Source organism: Vulpes vulpes, chromosome 14 (assembly GCF_048418805.1).
Source record: "Vulpes vulpes isolate BD-2025 chromosome 14, VulVul3, whole genome shotgun sequence".
In the NCBI taxonomy this organism is placed as follows: Eukaryota; Metazoa; Chordata; class Mammalia; order Carnivora; family Canidae; genus Vulpes; species Vulpes vulpes.
In genome coordinates, this window is record NC_132793.1 from 133,364,675 (window position 1) to 133,382,467 (window position 17,793).

General features: G+C 45.5%; 1 protein-coding gene across 2 annotated transcripts in view; it reads left to right on the top strand.

Moving 5' to 3' along the window:
* The window catches only part of CCDC149 (coiled-coil domain containing 149), a 103,174-nt gene that overhangs the window by 25,143 nt on the left and 60,238 nt on the right, over nucleotides 1-17,793 (top strand). For both annotated transcript variants that reach the window (XM_072737978.1, XM_072737979.1), the window contains exons 2-3: nucleotides 9,270-9,431; nucleotides 11,568-11,606. In XM_072737978.1, coding sequence (XP_072594079.1) covers nucleotides 9,270-9,431; nucleotides 11,568-11,606 — 201 coding nt within the window. The remainder of the gene's footprint in view (nucleotides 1-9,269; nucleotides 9,432-11,567; nucleotides 11,607-17,793) is intronic.

Below are 17,793 nucleotides of genomic sequence, written 5' to 3' on the forward strand. Positions count from 1 at the left end.
ACCACGCGACCCACTCGGCCGCTGGCAGGATTCTGACACCAGCTGCCGTGGCGGAGGTGGGACCCCTGCCCGCCTCCGGTTGCCTGGGTAGCAGCCCACCTCACAGACTCGCACTACCCAGGGTGATAACAGGATCCGTATTAGGGATCAGCCAAGGCCGTGTGTTCTTTGCAGGCTTGACCAGGTCAAACCGCGAGATGCCCAGGTGTGTCTGCAAAGCCGGCCCTGGTCCCCATGGCCTGCCCCGTGAGCTTGGCAACCCATTTTACCCAAGCTGTGTAGACAAAGATAACTTACGCCCCGTGATGCCAGGACAAAATTGTCTTCCTCAAAAGATTCTTGATGTCACCCCCCCGTTCAGAGCCCCTCAGGGCTCCTGCTTGCCGGGAGAATAGAACCTGAGCTCCCAGCACCACTTCCAGGCCCCTTCTGACCTCACCGCCCACCTGTCGCTCCTTCCAGCTCTATCCGATGCAGGTTTCGTGCCTCCCCCCCGCCAAGAGAGCCCGGCGTGTCGTTCTCTGTCCCGACAGCACGTCTTCCCGTGTCTCACCTTTGTGCTTCGCCGTGGCTGTGTCCCTACCGTGAATAGTGTTTTCCCATCACCATTACCTGTCACAACGCCATCTATTCCCAAACGCAACGCACCCCCCACCCGTCCTCGGGGATCCATTTTAAATAATGTTCACATCTTCCTCCCACTCTTTGAGCTGTGATCCTCTCCTTGCGATTAAAACTAGTAGAAGAGCAACACACATGCAGCACTCACTATTTTAAATGTTTTATACGTACTAGTCGTTTTAATTCTCATATTAGCCCTATGAAGGCACTAGCATTATACCCATTCAACAAGTGGAGAAACTGAGGCACAGCGCAGCTAAGTAACTGATCACAGACCAAGCGAGTGATCAAGCCAAGATCCAAACGTAGGAATCCCAGTTCCTTCTGGCTGGAGATAAAGAGGCTGATCAGATCCTGCAGTTTGATCTGATATGTCAACCATTAACTTATTATTGTTTTTTAATTTAAATTCAATGAGCCGACATATAGTTCATCATTAGTTTCAGGTGTCGTGTTCAACCATTGCTTTAAACTGTCTTTCCCTGGGTTTCTGGGAGCTTCGTTTATATCTCTTTACAGCACTGAGCATACCATGGTTAGTAACGATTAGTGAATGATGACCAGGCTACCTATTATCGTCTATTATTATCTCTTTTATGATATTAATAATTTTTATCACCATAAAAAAGTACCAGGCACCATCCTAAGTTTATAGGCATTTATGTCTCGCCGGGAATGTGCACCTTGATTTGGTGTGTGGAGAGAGATGCACTGGGCTGAGAGGAACCCTTGGCTCGGGTTTTGGCTCTGGGCCCTACTAGTCAGCCCTGGGTAAGCCAGTGGGCCATGCTCAGTCCCAGCTTCCTCATCTGTGCAGGTAGGGGCCGGGTTTAGAGGATTCCTGAGGTCTCTACTAGCCGTGAGTTTGAGAGTCTGTGAAAAAGGGGACAACACCACGTGTGTCACAGGGTGTCGAGGTAAGATAATGGATGACGTTTTCTCATTCATTGTATGTACGTATTGAGCCCCAGCTATGTACTGTGCATTATTCTTATTGTGTAGCATATGGAATGAAGAAGCAAAGCCCTTGTGGCCGTGGAGAGAGAGAGAGAGAGAGAGAGAGAGAGGTTGAAAATAAACCAATAGTTATATAACTCAAGGTCAAGTAATAAGTGCAATGAAGGAAATAACAGTATAAGGATTGAGAGTCTGGGTGGTGACAGACAGGGACGAGCTTCCTGAGAAGGAGACATTACAACAGGGAATGAGCCATGCAATCCAAGCAGAGGAAACAGCAGTGCAAAGGCCCTGAGGTTACAAAGGGCTTCATGTGGTCATAGACCAAGCAGCCTCTTGAGTGTTCAGATGGAGGCACCCAGGTAGAGATGAGAGGGAACGCAGATGAGAGTGGGAGCTGGTGATACCAATACGGGTGAAATCAGCACAGAAATGACAGGAAAACCATTGGAATGGATGAGATGCCTTGGTTGGGGTTGGGGAGTGGATTTGAGTTAGCCAAGAGAAGAGGGCCCAGGGCCTGAATCACAGCTTACATAACCGTGTGCAAGTGTCCTTTGAAAAACCAAGTGACTTGTGCTCATGATTCAGCTGGTGAAGGGCCCAGTGTGGTCATCAGCACACGGCCGGCCGGAATTCTCGGGGATGGAGTTGGCTGATGGCTGAGCAGATGGCTAGGTGGCCCCTTGCGCCTCAGCCCTTCCCCACGATACGATTGAAAAGGCCCCAGGAGAGCTGCCTGTCTTCCAAGCAGGGCCTCAACATACTATGACTCAAAATGTGCCACTCTCAGAATACAATGATCTCTGCAAGTGTCTTGTTAAAAATGTGGTGAGACCCGAAAGAGGTGATATGTGGACCTCCTAATACTGTAGGTGGCACCACAGAGGATACTAACAAGAGCCTGGAATTTGTGGTGAAGAGTCCTGGTCTGAGGGGCGCCTGGGGGACTCAGTCGGTTAAATGTCTGCCTTTAGCTCAGGTCATGATCCCGGGGTCCTGGGATCGGGCCCTACACCTCGCTCCCTGCTCAGCTGGGAGTCTGCTTCTCCCTCTCTCTCTGCTCATACTCACTCCTCCTCCTCTCTTTCTTTCTCTCTCAAATAAAAAAAAAAAAAAAAAAAAAAGTCCTGGTCCGGGAAAGACAATCTCAGCTACTTTGTCAAATGAGAGAAAACAGTTCATGTCGCACTTGTCATACGATGCAGACCATCAAACGAGGGAGTGTCTGTGAAAGTGTTTTGTTCTCTTGAAATGCTAGAAGAATAATACCTTTAATTTTGAAAAAGTGTACAAAGTCAAATTCTAGCATAGCACCTTCCATTTCAAGCTCAGTGAGGTGGGCAGGGCAGGGATCAGTTATAATCAGGGCTGGGCCTCAATCCCAAGGCACTAATGATCTCCGTTACGGAATAGTCTTTATTTGGGTGTCATTGTGCCCACTCATCTCTCAAAACTCATTAAGCACCATCTCCTCCATGTAGTCTTCCTCCCCTGCCCATAAACCCACCACCCCCTTCCCACCCTCACCCCTCTCGGTGACCTTCGTTAGATATTTGTCCAGTGAATGAGTAAGCGTGCAGAGTGCCTTACTACAGAACAGTAGTGTACAAGCTTCTAGAATGACGGTCTGCAATAAATGTGTGAAAATATGCAGGGGTGTGTGTGTGTGTGTGTGTGTGTGTGTATTCCTACACACATGTTCAAAAAGAAAAGTTTTGGTGAAATTGCATGGGTTACTGGCATCTTTTTATTTTATTTTTTTAAAGAAAATGAAGGGTTGCAAGTGAATTGATCTCGCTACACCGATGAACGCGTCACAACCCCAGACTTGGAAATGACGGCAGCCAGGAACCTTGTTCTTTGCAGTTGGGCACGTTGCTTATCTGTGAGGTTATCTGTGAGGTTCCAGCACGGGAGGCCAATTCTAAGGAAAAAAGAAAGAAAACAGGAGGCTGTGGGAACAGACACACAGCATTATGGCAGCCTGGAGATGGGCCGCATGTAACGTACTTTTAGTTTTTCCTGGCTCAGAACGAGGAAGTCAGAATCTAATAAATGCTTAGGTTTGGGACAATTACTGATTGAGGAAGATTGGATTTTAGTCCCATACATGTCACCGGGACTATGTAGAGATTTGCAAGGGTGGCTTTCAAGTTAAAGTCAGGTTCCCTGTCCAAAATCCTTGGGCCCCAGAAGCATTTCAGATGCAGGAGTTCTTGGACCCTGCGAGGAAATGCCATAAGCATACGGCACATTAGGTATCGGCCCCCGCTGACTCCCGGGGAGTGACTTAATCGATAATCAAACACATTGATTTGTCTTCAGCAAATGTATGAATATTCATGGTTGGTGGCAGAAAGACCATAAACACCCTCACGTTGGCTGAGGTCACTCGTGGGACGTGAACACGTTTTCGGTTTTCAGAACATCTGTGGGGAGGGAGGGATTCAGAAAAACCCACAAGGGATTGTGGAAATAAGGTTTGTTATCCGGGTATCATGTTTTTCCTTTTCAAAATCAGCAGGGCCCACTTGATGGGATGAGCACTGGGTGTTCTAGTATATGTTGGCAAATTGAGCTTAAATTAAAAAATGTAAAAAATAAAATAAAATAAAATTTCCAGAAGGAAACAAACAATCAGCAGGACCGTGGATCCCTTTGGGAGACCAGTGTTTTGCTCTGTGCGTCACCCAGAGGAGGCATCTAGAAAATATTTGTTGAGTGGGCAGCTGAGACCAGCTACAGCTTACAGACAACAGTTCCAGCCCGGCCGCTTTGGAGGAAATGACCCTCTGGTTCTCTGACGCCCGGTAGTTGATCCCATTTCTTCTAAGTGGAGAGAAGCCTTATTGCTTCCACTTGGCTCCCTCTCAAGGAGCGCAGGTGAGAGTCCTTTGTTTTTCCCTTCTTCCTGCCGGCCTCGTCTGAGGAAAGAAGAGCAGGTCCCCTAGTTTAGGAGGGGAGTGGGTGCAGAAATCAGAGTTTCCCTTCATTTGTTCCAGGTCTAAAAAGTAGCCAAATTCAAAACCACCCTTCCTTAGCTTCCCTGTGCCGGGAATACCAACTCAACGTAGCAACCGATGCCACGAATATGCTGGTATTTTTTTTCTTTCTTTTCTTTTTCACAGAATGCTTAGTTTTTCAGGAATTGGGGCTTCCAGGGGCTGGCTCTCCAGAGGTCTGGGTTCAGATTCTGACTCTGCGGCCCCTCGGCACATTACGTGACCTCTTCCACCTGAGGTCCACCTTCTCACGTGGAAAGTATTTGTCACAAAAACTGTGCATTTGGGGCATGGTGATAATACTGGGGATAGTGGATCTTCCAGTTGTGGTGGCTCAGCAGAAGCAGAGATCATCTCCGCCCGTCTCCCTACGCTCGCATTCTTGGATATGGACTGCATGAGTCAGGATGGGCTAAATTACGCCCTGGTACCAAACACCCCCCCCCTCCCCAAATCCCTGTACCTTAACACCACAAACTTTTACTTCTGGATCATGTCAGTTTTGCTGTGGACCCAGACGACTCTCCAGGGCAGGCGTCTGCTGTGTTGGTATCACCCTCTCGGCTGTTTGGTTCTTGGGCATCTCCGTAGCCACACCTGCTTCCACACCTGTTGCAACGGGGGAGGGGAAGGCGCGGCGATTCTTACCTTGACTCTTAAGCGTTTTCACCCTGGGAGTACCTCATGTCCCCTCTAGGCCCATTTTATGGGCTAAAGCAAGTCTCATGGCTCTACCTTCCTCCAAAGCATGGGGAGGGGCAGGCCTGCCACGGGCCTGGCAGGAAAGGAAAGCTGGAAATATTAGAGGCGCCAGTGTCAGCCACATAGGCATCAGCTTGTTATTGCAAGCACAGCTTCAGCCCAGCACCCACTGCCACCCGGTGGCATCCTGTGGCCCCTGCTATCCAGGGATTCCTGAATTGCCACTGTCAAGGGTGATCTTTGGAAATCGTTAAGGCTGCTCTGTCCTAGATAAGTCAGAGGAAGCAATTTCTGGGGGCTTGACGCGAGGTTTACCTCCTGGACTGGAGCCCCTCCCCACCCCGGTGTTTTCCAGGACACCCATTACCCCCAAGGATACTAGATGGTGGTGTTAAAATCCTGGGTCCCTCAAATCACAGGGCACCCTGGGAACCCCTCTCATTTTCCAGGTGGTGTGTGTTTGTTCTGTTCCTGGTGTTGTGTGGCTTTCCCAGGGCCACCGCAGCTCACCATCAGCTCCTCACTAGTCCCCCTTCTGGACGGAGGCCGCCTGGCTCTGCCTGGTGATTTTCTACTGTCCACCTCCTCCGGCGTCTACACTTCCCCCATCCTCCTCCTCTAGGAGCTGAACTGTCTCGAGCACAGCACGTTGGTTTGCCTGGCTTTCTGTTCCATTTGTGGAACCTCCTGAGGCTGGGGCTGGATCCGTGCACTTGCCAGTTGTTCAGAGCTGCCAACAAGGAGGCTCTTCAGGACCCTTCCCTTCCGGTTCCTTCCAGTTTTTCTGGTGTTTGTTTCCAATCGGAGGGATAGGAAATGGGTCATTTTAACAGCTGCCATCCCAGGGAGTAAACAATAACCATTTTAGAACGAGTACGAGAAATTCCTTCCCATCCCCTGGTCTCGGCTCCTCCACACACAACCCTCTCCCAGGGTTTTCTTTTTTCTTTCTTTTTTTTTTTTTTTTTTTCGTTTTTCTCCCAGGGTTTTCTATTGTTTGATAACATACGTAGGCTCTTTGGCCAGGTGCAGAATAATGTAGTCGTGCTTGTACTTGTAGACGTGCTGGTACTTGGCCAGAACCCCTCTGTGCTACAGAAAGAGGCGCAGCTATCCCCGGGACGGTTCTGAGACCGTGCCCTGGCCCTGGATCCATGGGCCGCTGCTGGCCTCTCTAACTATAGCAGTTAGGGTTCTAACTTTGGAGACCTTGCGAAGCTAGAGGCCTCTCGAGCCTGGGTTTTCAAAGTGCAGCTGCAGTAGGAACCCCCTGGGCCATGTGCGAACAGTGCAGATTCCTGCCAGTACCTGAGATTCCAACTCGGTGGGTCTGAGCTGAGGCCTGGAGTCCGCACTTTCACGAGCATCCCCGGGGACACAGAGCGGTGTTCCTTCTTGATGCTGCCGCAGGAGGGACCACCGGGGAGCCGTCCCACCCTCGCCAGGGCAGCGCCACTTTGAGCTCTTGAAGAAATGAGGCTCCAGCCTGAGATCTGTTCTATTGACAAAAGTAAATGACACTGAATGCAAATTTTGCAATTTGCTGTTCTAAACCATAGTACGTGGAAGAAAGAGCGGTCGAGCAGCGGCTTCCTAGGGATCCCCCTGTTGTTGCCACAGCTTTAGGTTCTAATAGTATGTGTTTGCTTTCTTACCCTTGGGTGAAGGTATAATTGTCCTGTTTTGCATGCCCTGAAGGGACTGCAGGGATCCTGCTCTGCAGATCCGGGGCCACTGGGTCTCAGCAGAGCCCTTTGTGCCTGCTTTCTGCTTCGTACCTTAGGCCTCAGGGAAGCGAGTCCTATTACTGCGCTTCACGGCTTCCGAGGCCCTGTTTGAACCATGTCTTGGGGGAGAAACAGCTTCTGTCTTGGATCCTAACAGACAGCAGTTCAGGGTCGGGGAACGTGAATTTCCACTTTGCCAGTCTTCCCTTCGTGGGCCAGATCTTCCAGCTAATCTCGGCCAAAGCACCTTACCATGTCTCCGTGCAATTAGGATTTTCTTCCCCAAAGTTGGAAGACAGTACCTTTGCGGCCTCAGAGTTGGATCTGAAAAATTGAAGGGACAAAGGTGGCCGTCTTTGTGCCACCAATACTAATGGCAGTGACAACGGAGGCTGCTGATCGTGGGCAAAGCACCGAAGGCACGAAGGCACGAAGGCACGAGGGCAGATCTGCTAAATTGTGTGTAAATGGGATTTCTTCCTGTGAAATCTCAATACCTCCCTTAGGACATTGCAGTTGAGATATTTGAGCCACTCTCCTCTGATATTTACTCGTTGGGGATTTTACTCCTGAGAAATCACAGTGGCAACAGAACCATTTTGCCTCCACGAAGACGATGTCAAAGTCTTAAAAGTCCAGGACATTTTAAGGCAAGATTCCAACCTCATTACTGCCGGGAATAAGATTCACCCAAGGTGGAAGCGTCCTCTCTTAGAACTCAAATCTGTCTCCGAATGGCTTTTCTTTTCCCTTTGTTTTTGAAGCTAAGCAATTACTTTTTTTTTTTTAAGGAAAAAAAAAATGTGCTAATGCACAAAACTCTTTTTCCCCTTTCATTTATTTGAAATTGAACTTAACAAAGTCAGTTCCAAGCAAGCACTATATATGAGTAATGCTTTTTGTCCATAAAAGAGCATTGACTCCAATGGTACGGGAGCGCCGATTCTCTCTCTGCTTTGTGTGAGCGTCCATAATGACAAAGTGCTCATGTCAGAGTGTATAATGAAACTATAAATTGTTTTCATGAATGCTCTGAATTTGGTCTTTTACGGGGCAAATTCAAAAGGTATTTAATGCCACATTTCACATACGTGAATAACGCCAGACGGTGCAGTATATCCAAGAAAAGTAAAGAGTCCCGGTCAGGCTCACACTGGCCCACGTGCTGGGTGATTATCAGCTGACGGTGGTTCATGGTCAGGGTAGGGGTGAGGGGAAGGGGGGAAGGGGGGAAGGAGGGACCAAGAAATCCTGTGTGTCTGAGGAAGAGTTCCAGCTAGGTACACCCTGTATTCCAGCTGGGTACCCGGTACCCACCTGTTCGGTGCGTAATCGAAGTGTGGCTAAAATACTTTGCTCACAGAGTTGGGTGGCAGGTGCCTGCATTGGAATTACGGAAGTTGCACACATCTCGGTGGAATTAGCAAACATTTCTCAGGTGAGAAAAATGTCTGCTGGGCTGAATGGGCAGGTAAAATCTGCAGTGATTTACAGTTCAATGAAGCTATTTCTAATAACACTTTTTGTATTTCTTTATTATAGTACAGCCATATGGGTTAATCTGGACACTTAGAAAACACAGCAAAGCATCAAGAATAAAATCGTAAAAAACACGTGACCAGGAGTTATCGATATTTTTACAAAATCTGTATTGAATAATCTGTGCATATCATTTCATTGAATTTTAATAAAACTTTACCCCATCTTACCGAATATACAGATCCTTTTAAAACAAAAGTTGAGTCCAGCTGTGTCATGTAAAAAATTTTTTTGCTTTTTTGCTTATATGTCAGTTAAATTATTTTATCTGGGGATCCCTGGGTGGCGCAGCGGTTTGGCGCCTGCCTTTGGCCCAGGGCGCGATCCTGGAGACCCGGGATCGAATCCCACATCGGGCTCCCGGTGCATGGAGCCTGCTTCTCCCTCCGCCTGTGTCTCTGCCTCTCTCTCTCTCTCTGTATGACTATCATAAATAAATAAAAATTATTTTAAAAAATTATTTTATCTGTCTATCCAGTTTGCCAAAGTTCACGATCATCCAAGGTTTTGGTTCTGTCGTGAGGGGCGTATGTCGCGTCCTGTAGCAGTCTGTATGGCGTACACCTGCTGCAGACGTCTGTATATGTGATCTCTAAAAATAATTTTAAAAAATGCAACACAAGTAAAGCAGGCCTGCAGGGTGTGTTAAAGATAGTGCGCGTTAAACGGAGGTCTGTGGGTGTGTTTGATCAGCTGCTTGGACGTGTTTGTTTTGCAGTACCTAGTGTGCAAAAGAAAGCTGGAGAGTAAAAAGGAAGCCCTGCTGATCCTCTCCAAGGAGCTGGACACATGCCAGCAAGAAAGGGACCAGTACAAACTCATGGCCAATCAGCTTCGAGAGCGCCACCAGTCCCTGAAGAAGAAATACCGGGAGCTGATCGTAAGTCTTACGTCCCAGGACGTTCTCGTGCCCGCATTAAGATCGGAAGTGGGTTACACTGGAAGTGAAATTTAAAAAAAAGTGGGGATTTCAACATGCCACTTCATTACAATAATAAAAAAAAAAAGATTGCATTCAAAAAGCTCCAAAGTGGAGAAGTGAGGAAGGGAAAATTGTGACCCCTGTTGCCTCCACAACCCAGTCCCGGGCGCTAGCCGATGTGTGTGTGCGTCCAGACTGCCTGCCCCGGCACCTCCGAAATACGCACACAGACACGTGTGTTTGTACGTGCCTCCCTGTTACTTTATTTATATGGGGCTTTTTATCCTTTTTTTTTTTTTTAAAGTAATCTCTACACCCAGGGTGGGGCTAGAACTCAGCACCTGGATAGAGATCAGGAGTCGCTTGCTCCACCGACGGGGCCAGCCAGGCACCCCCCATTGGGGCTTTTTAAAGAGGATCCGTATTATAAATCTGCACTAATCCAGAAGCCACGAGCCACATGCGATTATTTAAATTTCATTTCAAATTAATTACAATTCAGTGGAATCAAAAACTCTGTTCTTCAGGCCCAGCACGTTTCCTGGGCCCCATCACCGCAGGTGGCAGGTGGCTACTGTGTGGGATTACGTGGATATAGAAGGTTTCCGTGAGGGCCACCGTATTGGACCGTGAGACACAGGCCACTTCTATCATCGTGGAGTTCTGTTGGACCAAATGTTCCAGCACTTGCTTTGCCCTCGGTGCTCTGCCTGGGTCATCTCTCTAGGCCACACATACAAATTCAATTCATTTTTAAAAACATTTGCATAGTAAGATTTCCATAGTTTCTTTAACCTTTCCCTTAGCCCAGGCATTTAGATTCTCTCGGTTTTCATGTGGCAAGATTTTTAAGGATACAGATTGTGCTGACCCGGAGGGTACCACTGCTGAGCTCCATTTTCTTTTCTTTTCTTTTCTTTTCTTTTCTTTTCTTTTCTTTTCTTTTCTTTTCTTTTCTTTTCTTTTCTTTTCTTTTTTCTTTTCTTTTCTTTCTTTTCTTTTCTTTTCTTTTCTTCTTTCTTTTCTTTTCTTTCTTTTTTTCTTTTCTTTTCTTTCTTTTTTCATTTTACTTATTCATTTGAGACACAGAGAGAAAGAGAGGCAGAGATAGAGGCAGAGGGAGAAGCAGGCTCCCTGTAGGGAGCCCGATGCGGGACTTGATCCCGTGTCTCCAGGATCACGCCCTGGGCCGAAGGCAGATGCTAAACCGCTGAGCCCCCCAGGGATCCCCATGAGCACCATTTTCCATTCTACTTTTTTCTATCACAGATGCAATCTCTGTTTTGGGGTGCTCACCCGATGGCTAACATTTAGCTCTCTGTATGGGATTCACTGATCCATCTTGGAGCAGAAACAGATTGGAAGATTCCACAGGTTATATACAGGTAGCATTGGAGAGAAGAGTACTCGTTTATGGAGCATTTGAATGTTCACCTGAGCCCTTTTTATTCCCAGGTGGCACCAAAAGAGGGGGTAGGATTGAATCCTTTTAGGACAGAAAGTCTGATAGGACTGGAAGTTCTCAGTTAATTCTCTTTTATTTTGAGCGTATCATACATATCCCCTCTTCCCTACCTGTTCTGCCCATAGAGAAAACTCAAGCACGTGTGTGTCCATTATTATTTCTTTGGATCTAACTATTTATTTATTTTTATTTTATTATTACTATTTTTAAATTTTTATCTAAATTCAATTTGCCAACATATCATGTAACACCCAGTGCTTTGGATCTAACCATTTAAAAGAGGAATTCAGCTCAAACCAAATGAACTGTATTATCTCAGTTTGGGCTCTGCTCAAAAAGAATTTTGATAAGTACAGTTTATTCATATATTTAGCTGGTTCCTGTGGTTTTAGAAAGTATATGAGTTTGGTCCTAATTGGAACTGATTTCTTAGAGGTTTTTCCAACATAACTGGTTCAGTTGATAATTAATATTTTAAAAAATGTATTTGACTTTGGCTCCTCACACTATTGATCGCAGGGGGCAGGAGTGGGAGGGTCTGAATTTGCTTCAGAGTTTGGGTCAGTTCCTCGAATCTAAGTACATCTTTTTGTTTGTTTAAGTAAAGTGTAACATTTGTTCCTTTGTAGGATGGTGATCCATCACTTCCCCCTGAAAAGAGGAAACAGGTAAGACGTTTTCCTGAAGTTTGGTTAACTCTCGATGCCTTACAATGACTGGCGGGGGGGGGTCAGGGAATCCAAAATATGTAGAGAACTTCTCCTAACTTCCCAGAATCCTTTTGTGTTCGGAGTGGGGATTGGGTGGCTGAGAAGAGGGGTTGGCGGTGGGGCTGGGGGTGGAGGTGGGGGTGTGGAAGGAAACCCAGTGAGGTCCAACGGGGAGGGGGAAGTTCTCAGTTAATTCTCTTTTATTTTGAGCGTATCATACGTATCCCCTCTTCCCTACCTGTTCTGCCCATAGAGAAAACTCAAGCACGTGTGTGTCCATTATTATTCCTTTGGATCTAACTATTTATTTATTTTTATTTTATTATTATTATTTTTAAAATTTTATCTAAATTCAATTTGCCAACATATCATGTAACACCCAGGGCACACCAGTTGACAGTATTCCCTTTGTTGCTGGGAATCCTGTCAGGAGGGGGGAGTTGAGGGCTTAGGGCCGTCACCTGTTAGCATCCTGTCCTGGGATGGATTCTGTTCTCCCATTTGCTTCTACTACTTCAGGCCTCAAGAGCCATCTTACCAGCAAAACTCAAGCCATTTATGTTCTTTCTTCCTAGGTGGTAGCCAACATTTTTTATTTTTTATTGATAAATCCACTTTTTCTCCCCCACAGATTTTTGGATACTTACATATGTCGTTGAACAAATCCTTATATATTTGTGGATCTTTTTCTGAACTTTCTGTTCTGTTCCTTGGAGCTTCCTGTGTAACCCTGGGGTCGTACCACGTTATTCTAATGATTTGGCTTTACAATTCTTGTGACATCTGTTTGGGCTAGTCTCTTTCCTTTGCTCTTGTTTTTCACATGTTTCTTATTTGTTACTTTTTCCAGATAAAACTTACAAATATTTTAGGAAGCTTTCTCGGATCCCACCAAAACAAACCATCCAAGCGGTTGGTATTTTGGTTGGGTTTTTGTAAAATGTATAGATTAATTTGGGGCCAGTTTAGATTTTCATAACATGTTATGTTCAGGAATATCACAAATCACATTTCTTTTAATCCAGTTGCATACACACATATATATCTTGTTGTTTTCCAAAGATATCTTTGTTAGACCTTTCTCAACCTCACAGTTGTTCTCTACTGACATGCCCTGAATTGTGGCTTTTTATGGGCTCGAAGGGAGCCTAGATGACGGTGATGTTAATGCTCTGTGTTCCACGTTACAGAGGAGCCTCTGCCCAAGAGCAGGGCTTTGAAACTGGTAGATGCAAATAAAGATATGGGGATTGTTTTGTCTTTTCGTAACAATAATGGCTAACTCAACATATTGTTCTTGTTCATTGATGATATACCTGACATCACATGTAAACTTGTTGGGTTCATTTCCTTGAGATTTTTCGACGCTCAGTAAATAATATGCCCCAGACACACACACACACACAGGACTTTTACCCTGAAACACATCTTAGTCCTATGGTTACTCATTTGGTTATTCAGTTCTGCTCATTCCTATACTCACTTCCTATTTTATTTGATTATTTTATAATGCCCCAGGTTTGCTCTAAAGTCAAATTTTGCTATGTAGCTAATCGTTCGTTTTTTTTTTTTTTTTAACAAAATGACAAGGAAATATGAGTGTCTAAAAATTGGCATTCTTAATCTGGAATTGCTAGATGTTTTGTACTATGAACAGTCATCTTTGTTGAGATTTTAGAGTTTGTTAGTATTCATGAAGGGGTTTTACAGTTTAAGTGAATTCACATTCCATGACTTTATAATAAAAAATTTACATTGACTGAAGAGAATCTGAAGAATTCCAGTAAGTCTGTTAAGCTGCATTTGTATAGCTCTGAAAAAAACAAGTTTCCTAAAAAAGTGTCCTAAGCACTAGCTTTTTAGATTTGAATATGGCGTTTAGTTTCTGTCCCCTTAGGAGTTGTACAGTGGTGTGCCTTTGGCTCTGTGTCCTTCCCACTTGGGTTGGAACCTCTGACTTGCATGAGATGGGTTGCGTTGGGGTACAAGTGACAGAAATTCTCAAGGGCTTAAACAGTAAAGAAATCAATGACCTTGCATAACCAGAAGCTCAGAGGTAGTGTGTACTACTTCTTCATTGTGATTACTCCTTCTCTCCATCATGCCACACTTAGCAAATAAAAATACAGGACACCTGCGAGGTGCCTGGCAGGTGCAGTTGGCCAAGCGTCCGACTCTTGGTTTTGGGTCAGATCATGATCTCAGGGTCATGAGATGGAGCCTGGCGTTTGGACTCCTCGCTGAGCCCCTGTGCTTGTGTGCATGCACATGTGTGCTCGCTCTCTCTCAAATAAATAAATCTTTAAAAAAAATACAGGACACTTGAGAAATCTGAATTTCAGATAGACAGTAATTTTTTTTAGTATTGAAGAATGGGCCTTGGAGCACCTGGGTGGCTCAGTTAGTTACGCACCTGACTTTTGATCTCAACTTAGGTCATGATGTCAGGGTTCTGAGTTCAAGCCTCATGCTGGGCTCTATGCTGGTTGTGTAGCCTACTTATAAAAAAAAAAGTATGACCCATGCAATATTTGACAGATTTTTGTCAAAACATTATTCATTGTTTATCTCTAATTCAAATTGAACAAGACATCCTGTATTTTATGATTGCTCTTCTACTGTGCCAATTTTAACATCAGCTTTCTCCCTTGAAGAGAAAAAGAACTCTTCTGCTTTCTCTTTCTTCTTTTCTTAGAAGAAGGAACTTAGCTTTCTTCTGAGGCTGGTTCTCCTAAGCAGGAGAAGCAAACACCCGAGCCATGGGAAATAAGTCTTTCTCTCCAGTCTAATTGGGATAGTGTAGGACATGCTCCCAATCCTGATCTGTTAACATTCACCAGGAGACTACCATATGTTAATTGGCTTAGATTAATCACCTAGGATAGAAGCGCTGCTAGGAAGCCAGCAGGGACATCCAGTAAACTAATTGTGTGGCCTTGGGAAGGTTTCTTTGGGTATCTGAGTCTTGGCTGTCTCGTCCATAAAATGGGAATGAATATGGTACCCACAACATAGTGGTACAAGCAGAGTCTCCCTATGGTACCTGGCAAAGGGTGAGCACCAATAAATATTTATCATCCTCTCCTTCTCCTCCTCATCCCCTTTAAAAAATTATTTTAAGTCAGTTGTATATTAGTGTGATGAATCTCTCTACCACTGCCCTTGTCAGGACCTTTTAATTTACATTTGGCAGGTTAAAGTAGCTGGGGCCACAGAGGAGATTCCTGGCTCATAGGACCTCAGAGGGAATGGTTGAGCCATCAGAGAGGCAGAAATGCAGCCAGGCCTCAAGTACTCCGGCTCCCTCCTCTGCCCTCAGCAGCCATCATTTCTTTTTGTGGACCTGCCTTTTCTGTAGAATGGACAATGTGATTGTCGATTGCCTGAGGACCACAGACTCCACATCTTTGATCTCTAGGGAAAAATGTTGCTCCTCAGTTTGGAGAGAGAGCTCCCCTAGACCAGCCTCAGGCCAGGGGCTGATCTCAGGATCAGCCAAGTGCAGCCAGGGATCCCATGGACACAAGGAGGTTTCTACTGTTGTCTTGTTAAGGGGTGCTGGGTAGGCAGTGTCATAACCATCTGCTCTGTGCGCCTTCTTAAGACAGTCTTGGAATGGGGACACCCGGGTGACTCAGTGGTTGAGCACCTGCCTTTGACCAAGGGCATGATCCTGGAGTCCCAGGATCAGGTCCCACATTGGACTCCATGTATGGAGCCTGCTTCTCTCTCTGTCTGTGTCTCTGCCTCTCTCTCTCTCTCTCTCTCTCTCTCTCTCTCTCTCTCTCATGAATAAATAAATAAAATCTTAAAAAAAAAAAAAAAAGACAGTCTTGGAATGGCCAACAGTCATGATGGTAGCCAACATTTTGGAGTGCCCTCTCTTGCAGGGTGTGGACCCTGTGCTCAGGATTGCACTGTTCTCACAGGCATGTGAGGTGGGTGCTCTCATTAGTGACACTATCTGACAGATGAGGAAATTGAAGCATATGGTGGTCAAGGAAATTACCGCAGGGAAATGACGTAATTCATTGATGTCAGAGGCAGAGTTTGAACCCCTGCAGTCCACTGAGAGCTTATGCTTGGAGCCATCATGACTCAGTACCTATTTATGGAGCATCCCATGGGTGTCTTGTGCTAATTTAGACAGTGGGGACACTGGGGGAGAAAAGTCAGACCCAAGTCCCCGAGCTTATGGAACTTACAATGTAGTTAGGGTGACCACACCTTCGTTTCCCCAGGAACGTCTCCGTTTCGTCCTGGCATCATTTGTATTAGTGCTTTTTTCCACTCTCCAAAATCTCTTGGTCTGGATGATAAATAATATGGCCACACACCTTAATTCCGGCAGAGATGCTATGAATAAACAAACAATAAACAAAAGAATTAAAATACATCAGATGTTAATAGCAATTGGTGCTATGGAGAGAAAAATACAGCCCGAAGCAAGGGAGAGAACTCTGGCTTGTAATGGAAGAGATGTCTTGATAAATAGCGGGGAAAGGTAGTTCCAGGATTTGGAAAAATGAAGAGTTTTACCCATTGAAAATATGTTTTTTAAATGTTTTTTACCTTCGATTTAGTTTTGGAGGCGTGTGACTGGTTTGTGGGGAGTGGATGTTAAGATGCCTTCTTCATCAGCCTGGTATGGGGAAGAAAATGCAGCAGTAAGTGTTTAGGTGCTGGTTGCAATGAAACTTCCTTTTTTAAATTTTTTAATTTATTTTTAATTTTTTAAATTTTTATTTATTTTTATTATTATTATTATTTTTGCAATGAAACTTTCCATTTAGCCAGAAGCAGATAGCTTGGCACACACGTGACAGGAGTGGTAGGGAGAGACACAGTGATTTTCTTAAGAAAATCCTTCCTTCCTGCTAGATGGAAGAGGATAGAAGCATGCACCCCGACCTAGTGTCTCCTATATGACATTACATATTTATCCCAAAGGCAAACAATGGGTAAAGTATTTACCCTTCCAGCTACAAAGCAAGTGCTCCCTATATATGCAGAAGGCGCCAGAACCAGAGCTGTCAGGTTAACAGACAGGACATGGAGGTTGAAAGATCTACGTATTGGAGAAGATGCCACACGGAGCATCTCGTTGCCCATCAGCCTTGTTTCTTGATCAGGAAGGAGGAATCTCGGTGGTCTCTACTTACTACACTCTCCCCCTGTTCATTTCTAAACTCAGAGGGAGAGATTGCTGTCATCACTCGGTTTATGGACGGACGTTTGTGTCCCATCCTTCAACATTCATATATTGAAACTCTACTCTCCAGGGGGTGATGGTATTAGAAGGCGGGGCCGCTGCAAGGTAGTTAGGCTGAGATGAGGTCATGAAAGTGCAGTTGCCATGAGTGGGATTAGTGTCCTTCCAAGAGGCAGGAGAGGCCTTGCTTTCTGTGCTCCGCTCTCCGCCCTCTGAGGATACACCAAGGAGTCCCCGCTGAAGAGGGCCCTCACGGGAGCCTGGCACTCTGGTCGCACATTATCAGCCTGTGGAACTCTAAAAAATCATCTTCTTTGGTGGATAAGCCACCCAGACTATGGTCTTTTGTCATAGGAGCTTGAGCTGACCATAAATGTAGTTGAAGGTTCTTCTCAGATGTAGGTAGAAGCAATACACCACATTCTCAGCCTTGGTAGTGGCTTTGTGCTTTTCAGAGACCACGTATCCATGCACGTACGTACAAATGTGATCTCCTAGCTGTCTCCTGACCTGGCAAATTAGGTCTTCCACAAAGTTGCAAGGCACCGTCTTGGGTAGCAGTAGGTGGGAAGAGCCCGGGTTCTGGGCCCTCAGTAGTACCGATGTGAACTTAACCCTCCACTTCCTGGTGGGTGGTCTCAGGCCAGCTGCCTAACCTTTCTTAGACTCAAATTCCTCTTCTCCAAAACAAACATAATAACAAGACATAATCATAAAGTTCCTCCAAGGAATTGGGATGATAATGCTTATCATGCTCATTGCCTGGTACTTGCTGAGTGCTCAGTGAATGTTGGCTAGTTCCTTTTTTTTTTTTTTCCTATGACTTGTCCAAGATCACACAGCCAGTTAACAGAGCAGACCTAAAACTCCAGATCTGCTGACTTGTAGTTGAATGTTCTCGTTCAGGTTTTTTGTTCTATATTTGACTCTTAA